We start from the raw sequence: 21887 nt of genomic DNA, 5'->3' as shown, positions 1-21887 counted from the left end.
TTACAGGGGCTTCAGTCTTTATGGCCTCTTGAACAATGAGGATTTAGGCAGTGTTTGTTTGCTATGGAGTCTTCCTTTCCAAAACCATTCCTATATCTATTCTCCCTTTCCATTCCATAGAGGATCAGCAACAGTTCCAAATTTTAGGGGGATTTTGGGGTCCCTGATTCACTCTTTGGAGCTACATAGTCCTCCATCCTCCCCACTTCCATTCCTATGGAAACTACTCAGGAACCTCTAGGGCTGGCGGTGGCAGTGAGGCAGCCATTGGGTGAGGGCAGGGAAGGACATACTTAGTGGACTGTCCACTATTTGCTGGGGGTTCCTCATCTGATACAGGATTTCCTCCAATAACTGTGCTCGAGTCTTCCGAGGGGTAGGAACTCTACTCCGAGGGACCTGTATGTTGGGGGAGGGGGATGATATGTTAGCTTAGATATATCCCCAGCCCATGGCTGGCCCAGATTCCCTTTCCAAAGTGCATCCCCTGGCCCGAGTGCTAGAAGACCCAGTACCACTGAGAGGAGGCTGTGGGCTCACAAACCTCAGGCAGTACCCTTATAGGAAATGAGGTGGTGTCCCTGGTTTCTGTTGGGGGAGAAACAGAGAAAGTCCCCCAGGCCTGGAAGATAAAGACAGACCCTGGAATGAAGGGGAGACACGTGCAAGTGGATGGAGGAAAACAGCAGGGTCCAGGGTTGGAAGGGAGATGAGGGGGAAAGGGGAGACTCTTGGAACTGTGAGGAAAGGGGGAAGGAAAGCTCCAGAGAGGGGGACATCCAAGAGAGTTGGAGGGGCACCAGAGGCCTGGTTCGTTTCTTAGGGAAAGTAACCCCATGGCCCATTTACCTGCTTTTCCTTGGGGCAGTAGGGATTCTGGAAAGCGTCAAGCTTGGCCTTGGAGGAACGATAGACCAGTGGATGCTTAAGCAGATTATACAGGGCCTTGACATTCTGCTGGATTCCTAGGGCCAAAAGGATGTGCTCACTCAGCTCCTGGACCTGTTCCGAGAGAGCTGGCTCCTCTCCCTGGAAGCTTTACCTAAGTGATTGTAACACATCTCCTCCCCGTCCCAGTCAGAACTGGGAATGATAGTAATTATAGTTTACATCTATCTGGTGTTCTGTAATTTTTAAAATGTTTTCCTCATAATACCCCATTAAACGAGGAAGTGCAAGCCTTGTTACCCGCATTTTAGAAATGAGGAAACTGAGATGCAGAAAGAAGGATTAATATACCCATGGTCATATAACTGTTAGGTGGTACAGCTAGGACATGAATGCTCCCTGGCTCCCTGGCTCCAGGGGGTCTTTCTGCTATAGCATACAGCCTTTCCTAAAGAGCCGTCAGCTAATCACTCCACATCCCTCCCCTACCACGTTACCCTTGAATGGGATATTTGTAGTTTAATAGAGAATTGTACAGGTCAAAAGGCCTTCAAGACCTAGAATTCACCATGCTGGTCTCACTGGCAGATTTCTCTCCCTCCACATCCCCATCCCATGTTTCCCCTACCACCTGCCATAGGTAACCACCCCTAATTACATCCTCTGTCTCCTTTGGGGGATCTTTATTCGGGTAGAGTCTTCTAAGGGTGGGTATCCCCCAGGGTTTTGTCCTGGGCCCTCTTCTCTTTTCTTCCATACTACTTCTATACTACTTCACTTGATAATCTCACCAGCTCCCATTTTCAATTGTCATCTCTATGCTGGTGATTATCAGATCTACTTGTCTAGCCCAAATGTCTCTCCTGGTCTCTAGTCTTGAACTGCCAACTGCTTATTGGACGTCACAAACTGGGTGTCTTGTAGGCATCTCCAACTCAACATGTCCCAAACTGAACTCATTATCTTTTCCCCTAACTCTCTACCCTTTCCATATTTCCCTATTACTATCGAGGGCAACACCATCCTCCCAGGCCCTCTGGCTCAAAACCTAGACATTGTCCTCAACTCACTCTCTCTCACCACCTCATGTTCAATCTATTACCAACGCCTGTCCATCACACCTTTGCAACACCTCTCATATATGTCCCCTTCTCTCCTCTGACACTGCCACCATCCTGGTGCAGACCTTCATCACCTCACACCTGGATCACTACAATAGCCTGCGAGCAGTTCTGCCAACCTCAAGTCTCTCCCCACTCCAGTCCTTCCTTCACTCATCTACCACAGCTGTCAGATTGATCTTCCTAAAACTCAAAGGAATATGTGTGTGTGTGTGTGTGTGTGTGACTATCACCTTATTCAATAAACTCCACTAACTCTCTGTTACCTCCAGGATCAAATATAAAATCTTCCGCTTAGTGTTCAGAGCCCTTCATAACCTGGCCCCCATCCTACCTTTCCTATGCCATCTTATACTTTACTTACTCCCATGTATTCTTTGATCCAGTGACAATGGCCTTCCAGCTGCTCTTTGCATTCCATCCCCTGACTGTTTATTTTCTCCCCACTGTCCCCTATGCTTGGAATTCTCCCCCTCCTTATCTCCAACTCTGGTTTCCTTACAGTTCCAGCTAAAATTCCACCTTCCAAAAGAAGCCTTTCCTGATCCCTGTTACTGCTTGTGCCTTTTCTGTGCTGATTGTCTCCAATTTATCCTGTGTGGAGCTTAATTGTACATAGTTTGCATGTTGTCTCCCTTCCCCTCTCCCCCCACTAGACTGTGAATTCAGTGACAGCAGGGACTGTCTTTTTGCCTTTTGTTGTATGAGCAGTGCTTAGCACGGTTCTTGGTGCATAGTAGGTGCTAGATGAATGCTTACTGAATAGTTTTGAGTGGATGCTGAACCTGTGTGCCTTGAACTTGGGGTAACTTTCAGGGTTCCACAATTTGGAGTGGCCTGAGCTACATTCAAGATTATCTGTGTCAAGTGCCTCTCCATTAGAGCAGGAAATCTAGAGTTCACCGGAGTAGACAAACATTAAACAAACTCTTAAGTACTTACATGGATACAAAGACATGTCATCCTAACTTCCACCTCCCCAAAAGCCTGGATCTCTTCGAAAGGAAAAAAAATGACAGCTCTAACATTAAGTATAAGTAGAAAGCTCAGAGTAGAAGGATGGGGGAGGACAGCTTACTGTGAGACCAATGGGCAACCAGAGCTCAGAAGCTCCTGCCAGTATTTCTTTCACCAGGCTGACCAGAGAACACACTAGTTCAAAGCGGTCATTTAGTTGAAGAGCATAGCAATATAAAATCCCCTCACAGCAGGTCTATATACATAAGAACCCCAGTAATAATTACACAGTTAGTGGCACACTAAATAGAACACTGGACCTGAGGGTAGGAATCCCCATTTTCAGATCTGGCCTCAGACACTTATTAGCTGTGTGACCCTGGGTGAGTCACTTAACTGTCTACCTCAGTTTCCCCATTGGTAAAATGGAGTTGACAAGAGCACCTACCTCCCTGATTTATGAAGACCAAATAAGATGACATTTGTAAAGTGCTTTGCAAAACTTAAAGTGTTATAGAAAAGGCTAGCCTATTTATTATTATTGTGGGTGCGCATATCCGAAACCCTTTAAGATTTACAAAGAACTTTTTCTCACAGCAACCCTATAAGGTAGATAATGCTAGTATTATTGCCCCACTTTTATAGACAAAGAAACTAAGGTTCATTAAGGCCAAGTGATTTACCCACAATTACCTGGCAAGCTAGCATCAGAGCCAAGAGCCTTTACCTTTCTCCTGTACTTATAACTAGGTTTGTGGGAAGCCAGGGGGATGTTGCTTAGATAAGGTGGGACTAGGATCCAGGTCTCCTGATGCCAAGCCCAGGGTTCTTCCCACCTCTCTACACTAGCCCTGCACATAGTAGGAGCTTAATAAATAATGACTCTTTCCCTTTGATCTGACAAACACCAGATGGCTTCCCAGAGAAGGGGCTGGAGAACCTCGGTGAGCTCTGCTGACCTTCTGAGGTGAGCTTGGTCTCAGTTTCTTGATTTACAACAAGGAGAGGTAGATCTATGACACAGGATCCCAGGGTCCCCTCAAGTCATTTCCCATTTATGCATCTTCAAGTTTCTCATCTGTATAATGGGGACGGATTACGGGGATTGTTGCTAAAGCCCTCTTCTGGTTCTAACTACTGTGAGCCTATTGCGGAGAGGAGGGTCAGTTAGGTGGTGCAGTGGATCTCTATCCACTTCTGGGCCAGGAAGACTCATCTTTATGAGTTCAAATATGGCCTCAGACAAGTACTTACTAGCTGTGTGACCCTGGGAAAGTTACCTAACTCTGTTTGCCTCAGTTTCCTCATCTGTAAAATGGGCTGGAGAAGGAAATGGCAAACCACACCAGCATCTTTGTCAAGAAAACCCTAAATGAGGTCACAAAGAGTCAGACATGAGTGAAATAACTTAACAACAAAATTGTGCAGAGAGGCTGGACCTCTCCACTTCTGTCTCTTCCCTCCCTTCATCAGATGATATGATTGTGGGATGGTTCAGCCCAGAAACTATTCTGGACTTGAATATCTTTGGGAAATGGCCTGGTGGGATGGCTCTCATGGTCCCACTCACCCACGGGTTCCACGAAGCTGGGGTCAGGCTTTGTCTGGAGCAGTTCCTCATAACCTTTGTACTTCTCTGGGATGGGGGTACTTGGTTTCCTTGGCTTCTTTGCTTCTCTGTCCTTGTCCCTCACTTTCTTATCCTCCTCCAATGATTTGCCTCCCTTGTGGCTCCTGGGAGTTCTCTGCACGTTGGTCACCTTAAGTGAGTAGATGGAGCAATTACCTCTAGAGGCCCTTGGGCTTGGGCTCTCCTCCTTCCCAGGTAGACACAGCCCAAGCCCCTTCCTGGAGCTCCCTTTGGGACCCACTATGGGGGCATCCAGAAGGAAAGTGTGGCACAGAGGAAAGATCTCTACATTTGGAATCAGAAGACCTGGGTTCAAATACTGGCTTGTAACTGTTTAACCTCCCCTCCCTCTTGGCCACTGCTTCATCTTTTGTAAAGTGAGAGACTTGGACCAGATCATTGCTAAGGGATTTTCCAGCTTTTCTGCTTCCCATTCTAGGAACTCTAGAGAGGTAGGAAGTGAAGATGCAGAGAGGGAAGGAACGAGTATTTTAAGAATGTCCTAAACCCTTTAATATGGTCTATTGAACGAAGACCTTCACTTTTCACTCTTCAATTTGGCATTCAAGGCCCTCTCTAATCAACATTCTCTCCTGCCTTCTCTCCTCCTGGTCCCCCTCACGTTCTATGCTCCAGGCAAACTGGATGACCTGACATTCTCAGATGTGGCCTGCCCTTTTAGGCCTCAGTGACGTTGTTCTCACCATTCCCTGATTCTGCCATCTCTTGAAGCAGCATCCTGAAATCCAAACTATCCTGCAGGCCAATAAAACAGTTAAATCCTCCACAGTGGAAGCACTGTGACCTTTAAATCATCTGTAGCCTCAGGATAGTGGTTCTCAAGAGGCTTGGGAGGTGGCCACCAGGGTTGGGTGGCAGGCACAAGACACGGGGAAGAGCAAGGTGAGGTTGGCTTGTTGGAAAGCTAAGAATTGATTTTTACATTTCAAAATAAAGTTTTATAATATTTTAAAATGTGAAAAAAATTCTTAGCTTGTGGGTATATAAAAATGTCCTTTGGCCAAAATCTGCTGACTCCTGATAGCCCAATCCCTTCATTATACAGAGGAGGAAACTGAGGCCCAGGTAGGTTCCAGGGCACAGCCAGTAAGAAACAAGGCCAGGATCTGAGGCCAGGTCATCTGACTCCAAATGCAGTGATCTTTCTGCTACCGTGTTGCATGCTAGCTCTCTCAGAGGCAGGGTCTGGCTGGGCACAGAGAATAGACTTGAGCCAGAAGCACCTGAGTCATGAAGAAGGACTCTATGCTCTTCACATCATCATCTGACCCCATCTCAGAACCTGTCATCTCGTTGGATGAGTCTGTCTTCAGAGAGCCCTCCTTGGTGAAAACGGTGGATGTAGAGGAATGGATGGGTGGAAGAGGTGTGAAGGTCCGTCTAGACATGGGCGGGGCTGATGTATCCGGCACTTCCTGAGTTGGTAGCTCTAGGATGATGGGGGACTTTGGGACCTTCGGAATTTGGGTTCTCACCTGACACAGAAGGAACCCCGCAACACCCCCCACCCCCATAATAACAACAGTCACTTAATGGTCACAAAGCACTTTCTATGATCTCATTTCATCTGCTCTGGCATGGAGGTGGCACCAGAACTACTGTCCCCATTTTAATGATTAAGCCAAATGAGGCCCAGAGAAAGGAAAGGATTTCACCAAGGTCACACAGGATGAAAGTGACCAAGCTGGAATTGGAACCAAACTTCCCAACACCAATTCTAGGGCTCTTTCCTTACTGTCCCTCCAAGCATTTACTGAATCAAAGTACACCAACTCCATCTTTGGTCCTTAAGACCCACAAAAATTTTTCAAAAGCCCTTACTTTTACTACAATGTGAGTTTAAGACTTATTTGATTATTTTGTTAAATAATAATATAAAAATGGAAAAATCTGACTGGCTTCTTGTTTCAGAGTTTGAAACACAGGGCTCCTGAGTTGTCCCTGAGCCCGTGTATATAGGACTGATTCAGGAAGAGGTGAGCCCTATCCAGGCCAATGCAAGGTATCAGTACAAGCTGGATATGGGACATACAAGTTTCTGCAACCAAAAATACCTAAGCTTCTGGGAAGTAGTTTGGGTAGAACAAAGTATGAAGTCTCTGGACCTCTTTGAAATTTGGCTTCTTAATCTTTGGCAGATTCCCTGGCATTTGACATTTCATATTCTTTACATTAGCCATTTAAATTTTGGTGATCTTCAGTTTCTGACTGACCCTGTCTAGCTTTCTGATGATGCCCAGTCTCCTCCCTGGTCTTTTGGGCCCTTCCTCAAGTGAGAACCATCTCCCCCAACCCTCTTCCCCACTCAGGAGTTTTCTTGTTTTCTGACCTGTTTAAAGCAGGGCATAAAAATATGGTGGGGGCCTCTGGATAGGGAGAGGATCTCTTTGTGGTCAGAGTCTGCTGTTTACTCCTTTTAAAACGTGGTAAATTTTCTTGTTTTAAAGCAGTGAAATGGGAGACTAGCCAATGAGCCTGGGCAACCCTTATGAGCAAATATAGAGTGTTTAGCTGATGCAATCCCCATGTGGCATACATAGACGTGTAACTGCTTCAAGTCTGCTAACTACATGGTGAAGAGGAGCCTCTCTGATTGACTGTTTAGTGAAAATGAAGGGTTCATTGTAAGGTACTAGTCAACTAGAACTTTATGGTTCTTTAGAACTTCTAAGCAGGAGTGAGTGGCTAGGAACCCTAACATGAACTCCACTCCTGAATCTCCTGGTGACTTGCTCTCCTGACCTTTTCAAACTCACAAGGTTATCTCTCCTAATCCCCTTTCTCCTAAAATGAAAGGCTAAAGGCCAAGGCAAAGGACCAAGGCCCATATCTCTAGGCTGTATGTTGGACTTAGATGGAGAAGGCCCTGGGCTTCTCTTCCCCCAGAATGGCTTCCTCTCTCTAGAATGCTACCAGGCAGGATGAAATTCGCTAAAGAGAGGGCACAGGCTCTAGACAAGTAATATAGCTCCAGTCATGCAGCCACAGATAATCAAAGAGTCTCCTCTCTTGACCATGAGGTTAACAGACCAGATTCAGTCACCCAACAACAATGTACGTTCCAAAATCAGCTCACAAGGACAGGGCTTGTTGGCCATTCCCTATCATTCCCACCGTGACTTGGCCTTATGTTGGCTCAGGAGGAGAGAAGTAGGTTCAAACTCATTTATAACCTCTCAGAGGCCAGGGTAGGAGAGGAGAGAGCTCTGTAAGTTGGGGAAAAATAATTATGACCAAAGTAGGGGAGGGTTTCTTTAAAGAGCAACTATATTTACATTAGGATCAGTAATTCTGATAGTCTGGCTTCAGAAGGCAAATGATAAAGTAAAGTGAAGAGATTTAGTCATCCAACATTATGGGAACCCTGCTGTGTGTGTTAGGGCAGGTGATACAGTATAATGGGAAGAAAGCTGGGTGTAAGGCATTGAAGAGTAGGGTCAAAGCCTGGCTCTGCCACTCATTAGCTACACTGGCCTACAGAAGCCACCTGGTGTCTCTGTATCTTAGTTTACTTCTCTGCAAAATAGCAAAAATAATACTTGGTCTTTCTATCTGATTGGGGCTTTTTTAAAATAATTTCATAAGACTTAGAAAGAGGAAACTTTCTCTATTGATTCAAATCTACAACTGGTCTGCACCCAGAGTCTTAAAGAGTTGCATAATTGGTCCTCTTTGAAAATGAAGGACCAACAACAAGGGTGCTGGGAAGTTAGGAGACTTGAGTCACAAAGTATGTATGTGCAGTAGGACCTAAGCCTAGATCTTTGTTTTACTCTAGGGTCAGCTTTGAAAATATTTTGTAAAATTCAAAGTCCTAAATAAATATGAATGACTTTTCTTCCAAAATTTTAGTATGTCTGTGATCTCCTCAATGTCGGCAGTCCCTCCTCCTCCTAGCCTACATGTGCCATTGGTATCCATACAACATCAATAGATTTAAAGGAAGTCGAGTGGATCTTTCCCTCCACACCCAATGGAGGACACCATCCAGCTGTACCACCGTTGTGTGACCTTTGACTGTGCCCTTGCATACATTCTCCATTGGGGAAGAAGAGGGAAAAATCCACTCACCTTTCTGGGGACTTTCCTCTAAATCTCTTGATGTTGTATGGATATCAATGGAAGGCTGTCCATGGATCAGCCAGCTTTCTTTTCCAGGCATGCATCTCCTTCATTCCACTTCTGCTGCACAACAATTTGATGGTAATACAATCTAGCCCACATGTGGACCCACTGATTGCCACCATGCTTTTAACCGTTGCCTTTTGGGAAACCTCAATGTTAATCTTTCAGTTTGTGTTATTACAGGACTTGCAGTATAGCAGCAGCATCAGAAGAATATTGTTAAAAAGATGGACCTTTGTCATTAGGGAGTGGGTTTCCTGTCACTTGAGAGTTCCAAGGAGATATTGGATTATGCCCTGTCAGGGAGTCTATAAGAAAAAATTCTTTGGTTGGAGATTAAACACTAGATGACCATGAAAGCCCTTTCAAGCTCAGAGTTTTTGTGATTCTATGAAAGCCAGCCTACCTTGCATCCGAGGTCATGTAATAATTTAGCCAGTGCAGTAAAACCCCTCTCAATTGTACATGGTTCCCACAGCTTTAATTTTATTAGAATCTCTTGTTCTCTAACCCCCATAAATACCTAAAATCCCACCATTGAAGAGCTATTCTTTGTGTCTTAAAAGCTTTGCAAACTCTTGTGAGTCTCCAGTTAAATTGTATCTACACTTTTTAGGGGTAGTGTAGGAGGAAGGTTAGCTGACGGCTAGCTAAGGGAGGTAGTAGAGGCTGCAGGAAAAAGGACCTCAGATTGGGAGTCAACAATTCAGTTCTAGTATAAGCTCTGCCCCTAATTAGCTGTGTAACCTTGGATGAGTCATTTCTCCTTTCCTTACCAGTAAAATGAGGTAGTCGCATGGGCCTGTCTAGCTCTAATATTCTGTGCTCTCTACTCAAAGGTTCCTTCCAGTTTTCATAATCTATAACGTATACATCATAGAATCCTCCTCTCAGGAATATCTACATTTTTATGGAGCAAGTGGGAGACTAATGCTTAATCCAAAAAAATGAGTCTCTAATGGTGGAACTAGAAGTTGCCTCAGGCACCTTAAGGCAGAACCCTTCAGGTACCATGATGAGAGGGTGGGCGGGGGGGCGGGGGTGTGTGTGGATAAAATCAAGCACCATGATGAAAGGGTTAAGGCCACCCTGCTCAGGCAGGTTATCTGTAGTGGGGGGCCCATTCCTGGGCTAGCCCCTACAAAGAGGAATGTCCTGTGGCCTCCCCATCCTGGGCCTTCCTCCGATAAACCAACAGGAGCCCCTTGGGCCCATCTATACCTTCCGGTTGGACTTCTGAGGAATTAAAATGTGTGGACGCTTGAGCTTCTCATTAGGCTTTCGAATTAAGCAGATCCCCAGTCTTTTCTGGAGGAAGCTGTACAGCAAAGGTGGATCGCCTGTTGGAAAGGAGAAACACAGATGTGCCTTGGTCACTGCCCTGGGCTGAGCCAGGGACAGAGGGTCATACACAGGACCTTGACCAGGAGAAGCCATCTCTTCCAACACACACACTCATGCTAATCTGCTTTGAGGTTGGGCCCTGTGGCACAGACCCTTAGGGAGTCATACACAGTTTCCACAAATAGGCAGGAAGGATATCCGGGTCTCTCTCTCTCTCTCTCTCTCTCTCTCTCTCTCTCTCTCTCTCTCTCTCTCTCTCTCTCTCTCTGTCTCTCTCTCTCCCTCTCTCTCTTTCTCTCTGTCTCTCTCTCTGTCTCTCCCTCTGTCTCTCTCTCTGTCTCTCCCTGTCCCTCTCTGTCTCTCTCTCCCTCTCTGTCTCTCTCTCTCTCTCTCTCTCCCTCTCCCTCCCTCTCCTTCTCTCTCTCTCTCTCTGTCTCTCTGTCTCTCTCTGTCTCTGTCTCTCTCTCTCTCTCTCTCTCTCTCTCTCTCTCTCTCTCTCTCTCTTCCCTCCTCCCCCCTTGCCATTCTCCCTTCTTGTTGAATTCTTAGCCATAGCTTGACACTGCTCTCATACCTGCCAAACACACAGTAACCATACTACAAATAACTGTCTTGGATGCTCTGGGCACTAGCCTTTAGTGATAAATAGACCATCAGTGAAGAACTGCCTCTCCTGCTGGTTTTTATCAGCTAGCTGGCACTATACTGTGTCCAAAGTGGGTCATGTCTCCAAAATTAGATGCTTTTGAGAAGGGAAAAAAGTATAATTATATTCCAATGCTGAAAAAATCCCTGAAAAAATAGAATCTATTATGCTCAGGTTGGTTTTACTCAAGCCAGATTTGTAAAATAATGTGGCGTAGATGTGTTTCCCTTCTAATTACTCTATGTATGTACTTAGTAATTTAAGTGTTGTCTCCTCCGTTGAACTGCAAGCTCCTTGAGGGCAAGAACTATGCCTTTCTCTGTATGCACAGTGCTTAGCACAGTACCTAACACATAGGAAGTGCTTAATAAACGCTAGTTGTCTTAGCTCAACTTGACCTGACACACAGTTGAGGCTCACAACCACCTTGAGGAAACAGAGGTTCAGAGAGGTTCACTGACTTGTCCAGAGTCATACAGCCAGTAAAGGTCAGAGGCAGCAGTTGAACCCAGGTCCTTCTGATTTGAAAGCCAGAATTCTTGCCATAATTTTCTACTTCTTCACTTCCCAAGCTGACTTCTCTCACCAGTTCTTCTTTGTCTCCTTCACTGGCTTCTCACTCATTTTCTGACCCCTTAATAAGTGAGTATTCCCTTCAAATCTCTTATCAACTCTTTTCTCTATATCCATATTCTCTCCCTTCACAAGCTCATTCACTCCCAGAGCTTTAGCGCCCACTTTAATGCAGAGAATTACCAAATATGTAGCTACAGTCCTAACCTCCCCTTCCTTGCTCTAGCCCTCCCCTCTAACTGTGTATAGGACTTCTTCACCTAGTGTTCCCACTGGCTCCACAAACTCTACATGCACAAAACAAGATCATCTTTCCACTTAAACCTGCCCATCATTCAATCTTCCATGTTGGAACCTTAAGATAATATAACTGCTTGACTTGCCTTAATGATAATCTCATCCTTCAATAGGTGGAGAAACAAAGAGAAAATCTATTCTGTATCTGATTCTCATTAAGAGGGGCCAATGGGTTGCTGCGGTGGAAATTATGGGAACCTTGGGGTGGGGGATGGGAAGGGGAGGTGAGAAGTGACCACATCTTCCCAGACTTTGCAATAGAAAGAAGATAAAATTAAGCTTATAGGCTAACATGCACCCTAGATTTTGGGAAAAAACAACACAGATTTCAAAGGGTTCAAAGGAACCTGCAGACTAAAATACTTCAGGGGAAGTCTTTCCAGGAGGTATGGGAGATGTTAAAAATGAAATTCTGAAAATGAAAGAGGAACACATGGGATTTGACCAAAGAGACTATTGTAGATATATGGGGAACTCACTAATCAACTTAGATATCAATAAGAAACGCAAGGAGAATCAAGACAAATCAAGGCTAGGTAACAGATCAAGGAAGAAAACAAGCATTTCTTAAGCACCTACTATGTGCCAGGCACTGTATTCAGCATTATACAGTTATTATTTCATTTAATCCTTAAAAACACTCTGGGAAGTAGGCACTATTATCATTCCCATTTTAAAGCTGAGGAAATTGATGCAGAGGTTAAATGACTTGCCCAGGGTCACACAACTAGTAAATGCCTTAGGCCAGATTTGAATTCAGCTCTTCCTGACTCCAGTGCTCTGTCCACTGGCCACCTAATCAAGGATGAGTATAAGAGTGTAGCATGGTCTTGGAAAAAGTGTCAAGTGTGCTAAAGCTTAAAATGAACAGATTGGTGAAGGAAGTTAAAGGTAATAAAAAGGGTTGAATTATTTTTTTAAGCTATTATAAGGGAGGAACTCCCCCTCCCCTTTCTACTCCCACCTCAGCTGAGAGTGACAGGAAGCCCAGAATGTAATCTTGAAGTATTAATAAGCTATTAAACTAACTACAGAAAGGTGCTTCTTGACTCTAATCTCTTCGTGATAAGTCAGTCAATAAGCATTTTTTAAGTGTCTACTCTTCTCCAGGCACTATACTAATTGTTGCGGATACAAAAAAGGGCAAAAACAATCTCTGCTCACAGTCTAATGGGGGAGACAGTATGCAAACAGTTATGGGCAGACAAGCTATAGACAGGATAAAAAGGAAATCATCTACAGAAGGAAGACATTAGGTAAGATCAGGAAAAGTTTCTTGAGGAGGTGAGATTTTAGCTGGGCCTTGAAGGAAGCCAGGGGAGCCAGGAGGCAGAGATGAGGAGGTAGAGCATTCCTGGCTTGGAGGACAGCAGGGAAAACATTCATGGTTTCCAGTAGCAATAGAGTATTGATTCTGATTCTGATTTCAGAACTGGAAAGAGAAGGGGGATGCTCATGTGTAGTGATGATGATAGCCAGGTATAATATGAAGCATGATTGTAACTGTCTCCGTAGAATGTACCTTGTGAGTAGGGCACTCATCAGTCAGGATAATATGGCTTGGGCAAGAAGGGATGAAGTCCCCTAGAGTATGGTCTCTTCTTTAGCAAGGTCAGGAGGTAGGACCAAAGGTAAGAAGATGGAGTGTATGTGTGGAAGGGTGGGAATTATATTAATTAGTTTCCTCTTATTGAACCATCCCTTGTTTCTTCACCTTGATCATAGTGAATAGTTTAAAAAATCAATTGCTATAGTTTTTCACCAGGATTTTATTTAAACATTTGACTCAATATTAAGGATATCGATAAGGATATCTTTTGAAGGGTTATCATTGAGGGGGGAACAACTGCCTGTCCCCCAAGGGATAATGAGGATGGGCTAGTGCAGAGACAGTATCACTTCTGTTTCTGTGTCTGTTAATCTTCACTCAAATTGTCTCAACCTTATCTCTTACCTTTGGCTTCTGCATTTCCTTGCATGAGGATAATTTGGTAACATAGAGCATGCCTCTGTCTCCACCCATACAAGAAACAAAATCCTTAGTCCAAGTGCAGTCATGAATCCTAGCTCACCAAGTTTAAGTGATACCTATTAGGTCAGATTTTCTTCCTTGCATTGGATCTCTGGTTCTGCTTTACTTGTGACCCACCAAGCATTTATGTAGATAGCTGAGGCTACAAGATTTTATTGCTGGTTTTTTTCTTGGATTTTGTTTCTTGTGAGTTTCTGGGCATCTCCAATACTATTCTTCTTTATACCTTGCAGATATTGCCCTTGACACCTAGCTTGGTGGCAATATGTAGATAGTTTTCTTGCTCCCTTTCCTTTTCAGTCTGAAGCTCTTCTGATCTGATTTGCAAGGCTTTAGGTAAATATATTCTTGTCAGCCTTTGCTGGGAATTTCATCCTTGGCCAAGAGTTCATATTTTAATAAAGATGTGGTCTGGAAATCCAAGCCCTGTTCTCACACACCACATTATTAAGCAGTATATTCATTTGCTAAATCTGCCTTTTCTCTTCTGAAGCCCTTGCTGTCAGTCTATGATAGCAGGATTAAAAATATCCCTGTGCTATTAAGGTCTTTAATTTTTTGCCCTTTGCAATCCTCTGTATTTTATCTTATGCATTAAAAAACATTACCCTGACCAGGGGTCCACAGGCTTTATAAGACTGACTGCCAAAGGGGATCATGATACCAAAACAAGTCCTTCTATATATTCCTTAGTAATGCTTTCTACATTCTTTCTGATGTCATCATCCATGTCCATGTGAATGGACATAATGTGTCATAGTCATCAAGTTTGATAGTCTTAGGTGATTCTCTGTCACATCCTGGAATTGTGCCTCAGAAAACCAAGAGATTTCAAACAGCTGCTTCAGTATCTCTTAGGAGGCAGTCACCAACCACAGTTACTGGCTTCACCTGACCCCTCATGGATTTCTCACCAGACAGTGCCTAGGAATCCACACTCCCATTCCTTAGAGAACAAGCATTTATTTCCTTCTCTGAGTCCAACTTTCTTCAGGACTTCAGTTTAAGAGCTGTTGTTTTGTTTCATGCATTCAAATATATTTCTGCTTTGTGCAATGAGAATATGTACAATATGTTCTAGTTGTTATTGACTTGCATGGAGGTTCCTGTGGAAAAGGGGCCAACCATCCCCACCACCTACCACACACATGGCAGGCAAGTCAGTCTAGCTGAAGCAGTGGGGCACTCTGAGGAGGCAGCATGTGCCAGTCAACTCAAAACTACAATCACCGTATCTCCCCTAGGACTCTGGTGGAGACATCGCCAGAACCCTGAGCCCATGAGCATTAAGAATAGTAACACTCCCAGTCCAGTGCTCTCAGCTATCATCCTGGGAGGCAATGTCCATAGAGATGCAGCCAGCAGGGGCTACAGCCCCAGCTACTAAAGACCCAGAAAGGACAATTCTTGCCACCAAAATCCTTGGCATTGTCCAATGCTCCAAGCTTTAAAAATGGATGTGATTTTTGAATGGAAATCACATTAATAAAGAGGCATTACTTTCTGCTTTGCCTATATAACCTAAGAATCCTGGATCCTTTCTATTAGACTTGCCACTGAAATCTCCCATGAATGTTGTATTTCCCATTAGAATATAAGTTCTTTGAGAGCACAGACAATCATTTTTCTATTTGTATTCCCAGCATTTAGCTTAGCACTTTCCTCATAGTGATGGTTAATAAATGTTTTAAATTAATTAACTAATTCATTGGTGATGGACTGATTGACAGAGGATCTTGCTTCAGAGCAATCACAAATATTCTCTGTTTCCAGTTGGTGTACTTCAGGGTGACAAAAGCCTTTTAATTGGCTGCTGGGCTGGAATTGAGTGAACATACAAAAGGCTCACACAGCCAAATGATACCTTTCTTCCGGGAGGAGAACAAAGTCCAAGCTGCCTCCAGGTGGGGAGGGGGCCTCTCTTCCTGCACAGCCACGATGTTTCCATGAAAGCATGTCTCCTCTGTTCCTTTTGTCTTCGTTATATTCTTCTCTCCTGATCTAAGGTGACTGAGAAGCAGAGATGGAAACAAGCCAGGTTACAACCTCGTGAGCTTCAAAACATCAGAAACATTTGGAGAGATTCAGCAGTTGGAATCAGTTACAGTCTGCCACTTTCTGTGCCATATTCTTCTATCTTCCACTCTCCTGACCTGCATCAGGATTCCCTTCTGTCTCTTTAGATCCTTGACTTCCTTATTGATTTTTTTGGGGAACAGTTTATTGTCTTGAATGACCCAGAGAATGGAGAGGCATTCCTTTAGCCCCTTTCCTCTTCTAGGAGGGAGACCAGCCTGTTTAAGCACAGATGATTAGTAACTCACCAAGGCAGAAAGACAAATATTGAGTACTCTATGTGTGTCATTGGAAAAAAAATCTCTGGTTTGTGTATTTCCAGGATGCAAGGTCCTTCTCCTTCTTGCTATAGTAGCTCTTGTGGCCAGTTCACCTGGTGAACACCCCTTGCCTGTAAGTTCCTTCTCATTTCATTTAGCATTTCTCCTTTTTCTTTGCTTGTTAATCTTGCTTTTCTTCTTTCTTCTTTCAGAGTCCTTTTTTTCTTTTTCACTTCTTCTAACTTATTTCTTTTACCTTTTCCATGAGTCCTTCCATTTCAGTCCTTGTAATTTTCCTTAATACATTTCCCTTCACCTCAGTTTCTCTTTCTCTTTAAGGCTTTCTAAATGTACCAGGCACTGGTCTTCACAATTCTGAAACCTTTCACACATCTTTCACAATCCTCATCTTTATTCTTGATCTTATTTCTCCTTCCTTCCTTCCTTCCTCCCTCCCTTCCTCTCTCTCTCCCTCCTCTTTCTTTCTCTCTCTTTCTTCCTCTCTTTCCCTCATTCTTTCTTTCTTTCTCTATCTCTTTATCTCTTTCTTTCTTTCTCTCTCTTTCTTTTTTTCTTCCTATCTCTTTCTTTCTTTCTTAATTTCTTTCTTTCTTTCTTTACTTCTTTCTTTCTTCCACTGAAGCTTAGAAGTAATTTTGCCCTCTGGGGCCTTGAAAAATAAACCTGCTGTCTATACCCTAGGGCAGCCCTTTAGAGATTTAAAAATTATTTTTTTAATTTATGGAATAAAACAAGCATTTCCATGACATATTATAATTTAAAAAGATGATTACACATAAAACTGCCCATTAGAGATTGGAAGATAGTGGTCAACTATCATTTCTACCCCCAACTCCAAAATCTCCTCTTCTCTAGGCTAAACATCCCCAGTTTCTTTAGCTGATCTTCATATGACATGGCTGTATGCCCCCTCCTCATCTTGGTAACTCTCCCCTGGATGGAAATCGGTAGCTTGCCATTTTCCCTTCTAAAAGGAGGTGCACAGAACTGGACACAATCACATGGGCTCTGATATTACCCAGCAGGTATTCAGTATAGATTTATTGGGCTGAACTGAATTGGAAATACTTTACCCTTTGTATGGATCACCAGTGGATTGTTGTGGAAGATGAGCTCATTTAGAGAGGGGAAAAGAGCCACAGGGAGGAGGGCATCCTCATTTGAGATCTAGAATGACAAGAATACCTCTATCAATATGACCCCAGCCCAACTAAAGGCCAGGCCCCAGTGATCTGGGTAATCCCAGGAGATGGGTTTCAGGTGGGAAATCCCTAGCATTCATTCTCAATGATCAGAGCAAAGGGACTCTGAAGGGCATTCTTGTTCAGATATGAATTGAACAGGATGACTTCTGGGCTCCCTTCCAACTCTGAGATCTTGTGATTCTATGATCCTGGATTCTGTTATTTTGAAATTCTATTATTTTGTGATTCTAAGAATCTCTGATTCAATAATTGAATGTGATTCCCTACCAAACAATGGCCATGGATGGCCTGCAACTGGGAAATTACCAGGCAACTTGGACTGGGGACTAGAAATGTCAAGGAGGTTGAATCCTGGGCTGACATGAGAGTTTTGAGGCCAAGTTCTCTTTGGCATTTGTCTCAGGAAGGGGGAGGCCCCAAAGTGTGAGTTTTGTCCTGAACATTCTCTTCCTCAAAAGATGCTTCTGCACATAATCTAGAAGTCTCAAAGTGGGGCTATTAGGCAATACCATGTCCTAAGCTCCCAATGTTCCCTAGATACTAACAATGGGAAATGTAGAGTACCAGAAGTCAGAGGATAATCGTTCTTGCCCACAGGAAGCCTCAATTCAGAAGAGACATAAATGGCTCCTGATTTTATGGAGTTCCCAGTCTTATGTGAAATGCATGACTTACCTACCCACAGGGGAGCTCCTTAGGGTGAGGGAAAAAGACCCCCTACAAGAAGCCTTTGGTCTGAGGCTCTTAAAGAGCCTTTGTTTGAGCAGAGAAGGCAGAACATGTTTTCTGTCCTCAGGAAGCCCCTAGTCAGTAGGGTGAGATGTGGCCTTTGCCCTCTGAAATATCCTTGGACTAAGGAGGCAGAACATAGTCCCCTTCCATAGGGAACCCATGGTCTGAAGGGGAAGATACAATTCTAGCTCCCACCCTTTGGAAGCCCATGGCCTGAAGAAAGTTAAATGAGAGGGTCCCAATCTGTATCTTGTAGACAAAAGAGAGTCAGTCACCTTGTTATGGGCCAGGCTAAGATATCTCAGCTCTGGGAAAGGTGGAGCCCATGTCTGGTTCAGGGCCTTCAGTGACTTCACAGGAAGAATTTCAAATATGGGAGGAAGTGGATAGACTTTGTTTGCCTTAAAAGGAAAAGAAAGTCAAAGTGGTATCTCATGGCAAAAGGATCTGTAGTGGCACGGGGCAGATAGATAGAGGCCTCCCAAGAAACCTGGGGCCCAGGATAGTCATTTCCTGAGAGATGAGAGCAAGAAACACATTCAGTTCAAGTCAACCAACATTTATTAAGTGGCTTCTAGGTATATGGCATACAAGGCAATGGGTCTGGTGCTGGGGAGACAAAGAAAAAGACAAAACCAAAACAGCCCTGTCATCAAGGGTCTTACATTCTCCTATCCATATACATACACAAATTAGTAAGTACAAAGTAATTTCAGGAAGGGGAGAAAGTACTAATAATTAGAGAGATCTTTGCCTAATAAACATTAGTTAAATTGTATTGAATTGCATTGAACCAAGATAACCTTGTTCTGTCCCTAGCAGTGACATGGGAGCTGTCCATGGTGAAACTTATTCACAGACTCAGAAAATCTGAGTCAAATTAGACCCAAACTCTAGGATTCAAAGGGATGTAGGCATACACAGAGATGAGCAAACCAAATGGGAAAATAATGCTCTTCTATGAGCCCTGCCCTGCTCAGGCACTGTAGGAAAAAAAACCGGATTTGGAAGGATTCAGGCTGAATCCTGGCTCAGATACTTATTAGCTATATAACTTCCGATAAATTACTCTGCCTCTTTGAGGATATGTATCCTCTGTAAATGAAGGCTCTAGATTAGATGACTTCTGAAGTTCCTTCTAGCTCTGAGTACTATGATCCTATGTACCTATGAGCAGATTAAGACACCTCAAGTTCCAGATTGGTTTCTGATAGGCTCAAATAATGGAAAATCCTGAATAGGCTGAATTAAATGTGCTAGACTCCTTGAAGGGGCCCAGTAGAGACCCTTTGGTTCTAGTCCCTCCATACAGGTGGGGAAGCCTGTCAGCTCCTGAAGGGGAAGAGCCTTCCCAGCCTCCTTCAGTCACTGCAGATCTCTCTTGCTTTCACTTAGGCCCATTTCATCTGCAACCAAGGAGGATGACTAATCAATATCCCTCTTCAACTAAGTACCCTTCAGAGAGGTGACTTAGCATAACGTGCAGAGCACTGGGCTTGGAGCTAGAAGGCTTGCATCTCAAACCTGGCTCCAACATTTGCTAGCAGTGAGGGCAAAGTCACCTGACTTCTCAGAACCCGCCCCCGCCCCTCCACCCCTGTCACCATCTGTAAAATGAGAGTAATTATGATTACAGTACCTACCTCCTAGGGTCATTCTGAGGAAAGAATCTTGTTAACTCCGATTACTCTAAAACATGACTTATTATAAGGTGCAAAGACCAGTGGCGGCTGACACAGAGCGCTTCACAGTGTGGTTATTGTCGGCTAGCATTTATTTAAACAGCGCTTTAAAGTTTGCAAACAGGTCGTCCCATTTCATCCCCACAGCAGTCCTGGAGAGCAGGTGCTGTTATTACTACCCCCATTTTTCAAACGAAGAGACAAGGCTCAGAGAGGTGAAGGGATTTGTCCATGGCCACACAGCCAGCGAGTGTGTAAGGTAGTGCTGGAACTGAGGTCTTCTCGACTCTTAAGTCCAGTCATTTATCCGCTATACCACACTGCTTCCAGACAGTGCTACCAGATGGTTAGAGCAGGGATCATTATCCCCATTTTATAAACGAGGGAACCCGGTGAAGACAGATGATTTGGCTCGAGTCATAGAATGAATCAGGCAAAACCACAGCTGGAACCCGGGCCTCCGTCCGCTGCACTGCATTGTATTACCTCTTGTGCAGTCCTGCCATAGTCTCCCTCTCTTTAAATCCAGTGCATAATAATAATAATAGTTATATTTCTAAAGAGGGCCACTAGATGGCACCATAGTGCATAGAGTTCCAGGCCTGGAGGCAGGAAGATTCCTCTTCCCGAGTTCAAATCTAGCCTCAGATACTTGCTAGCTGTGTGACTGGGCAAGTCACTTCACCCTGTTTGCCTCAGTTTTCTCATCTGTCAAATGAGTTGGAGAAGGACATGGCAAACCACTCCAGGATCTTTGCTGGGCCCCTAAACAGGGTCATGAAGACTTGGATACTACTGAAAACAACTGAACAGCAGTAACAATTACCCAGCATTTGTCTAGTGCTTTAAAAGCTTGTAAAGTGCTTCACAAACATTATCTCATTTTATTCTCAGGAAAACCTTGGGAGGTAGGCACTCATCACCCCCACTTTACAGATGAGGAGGCTGGGGCACCCCAAGGCTGAATGACTTTCCCAGGGTCATGTAGCTAAAAGTCTCTTCAAATATAGTTATCCCCATGTGAACCCAAGTCTTCCTCACTCAGGTCCAGCGCTTTATCCACTGTGCTGCCTTGCTGCTCCCAGGTGGACTTTTTGGTTAATCATGTCACAACATCTTTTTCTGAATGCCCATTTGGGAAAACAAAACAAACGAAAAGAAAAATACCTAAGGACAGCTGCTCTATAACTGTGTAGTGTTACTACTCAGCTCTATTAATTCATGGCATTGCCATTATCATTAGAGAGGCAGCATGGCACAGTGAGTAACGGGAGGGTCTCGGAATGAGGAATCCCCAGGTTCACTCCTGCCTCTGTCATGTACTAGCTTTGTTGTTGTTCAGTTGTTTCAGCTGTGTCTGACTCTTCACGATGCCATTTGGGGTTTTCTTGGCAAAGAGAGTGGTTTGCCACAGATGAGGAAAGTTGCCCAGGCTCACAGGGCTTGGAAGTATCTGAGGTCAGATTTGAACTCAGGGAGATGATTCTTCCTGACTTCAGGCCTGGCATTTTATCCACTGCACCACCTAGCTGCCCTTATGTATTAGCTATGGGACTATAAACAAGTTATTTAGCCTCTTAGTGTTCCAGGCAATTCTATGAATATAAATATCAGTGGAGGGAGATTGCCCACAATGAAATTACAAGTCTGAACCTCCCTACCACTTCATTCCTGTAATGAAATTATCATCATCACCATCATCACCATCACCATCACCATCATCGTTATCTTCATCAGCACCATCATCATTATCTTCATCACCACCACCACCATCACCACCACCATACTTATCTTCATCACACCACCATCATCATTATCTTCATCACCACTACCACCATCATCAGCATTACCATAATCACCATCACCATCACCATCATCGCTATCACCATCACCACCACCATCACCAGCATTACCATAATCACCATCACCATCACCATCATCGCTATCACCATCACCATCACCATCACCAGCATCATCATCACTATCACCATCACTATCATCATCATCACCACCATCACCATCACTATCATCATCATCACCACCATCACCATCACTATCATCATCATCACCATCACCATCACCATCACTATCATGATGATGATGATGATGATGTCTAGGTCTGATTTTTCTGACAAAGGAAACTTCCAGTGAGGACACTTCTTCTACCTTTCTCATCCTGAGTTTCCTGGTTAATAAAATGGAAACACTAGTAGCACCTCCCTCACATGGCTGTTTTCAGAATCAAATGAGATAATATATTTAAATCGTTTTGCAAAC

At 44.0% G+C, this 21887-nt stretch overlaps 1 protein-coding gene across 1 annotated transcript in view; it reads right to left on the bottom strand.

The window, feature by feature from the left end:
- The window catches only part of XRRA1 (X-ray radiation resistance associated 1), a 112936-nt gene that overhangs the window by 752 nt on the left and 90297 nt on the right, over nt 1-21887 (bottom strand). Inside the window, exons 11-17 of the mRNA XM_036745822.1 lie at nt 18204-18329; nt 17065-17158; nt 9964-10082; nt 5841-6092; nt 4537-4726; nt 850-965; nt 294-399 (exon numbers count right to left, since the gene is read on the bottom strand). Coding sequence (XP_036601717.1) covers nt 294-399; nt 850-965; nt 4537-4726; nt 5841-6092; nt 9964-10082; nt 17065-17158; nt 18204-18329 — 1003 coding nt within the window. The remainder of the gene's footprint in view (nt 1-293; nt 400-849; nt 966-4536; nt 4727-5840; nt 6093-9963; nt 10083-17064; nt 17159-18203; nt 18330-21887) is intronic.

Source organism: Trichosurus vulpecula, chromosome 2 (assembly GCF_011100635.1).
Source record: "Trichosurus vulpecula isolate mTriVul1 chromosome 2, mTriVul1.pri, whole genome shotgun sequence".
Taxonomy (NCBI): Eukaryota; Metazoa; Chordata; class Mammalia; order Diprotodontia; family Phalangeridae; genus Trichosurus; species Trichosurus vulpecula.
Note: the sequence above shows the minus strand (reverse complement) of the source record. Positions and strands in the feature narration are given on the sequence as shown.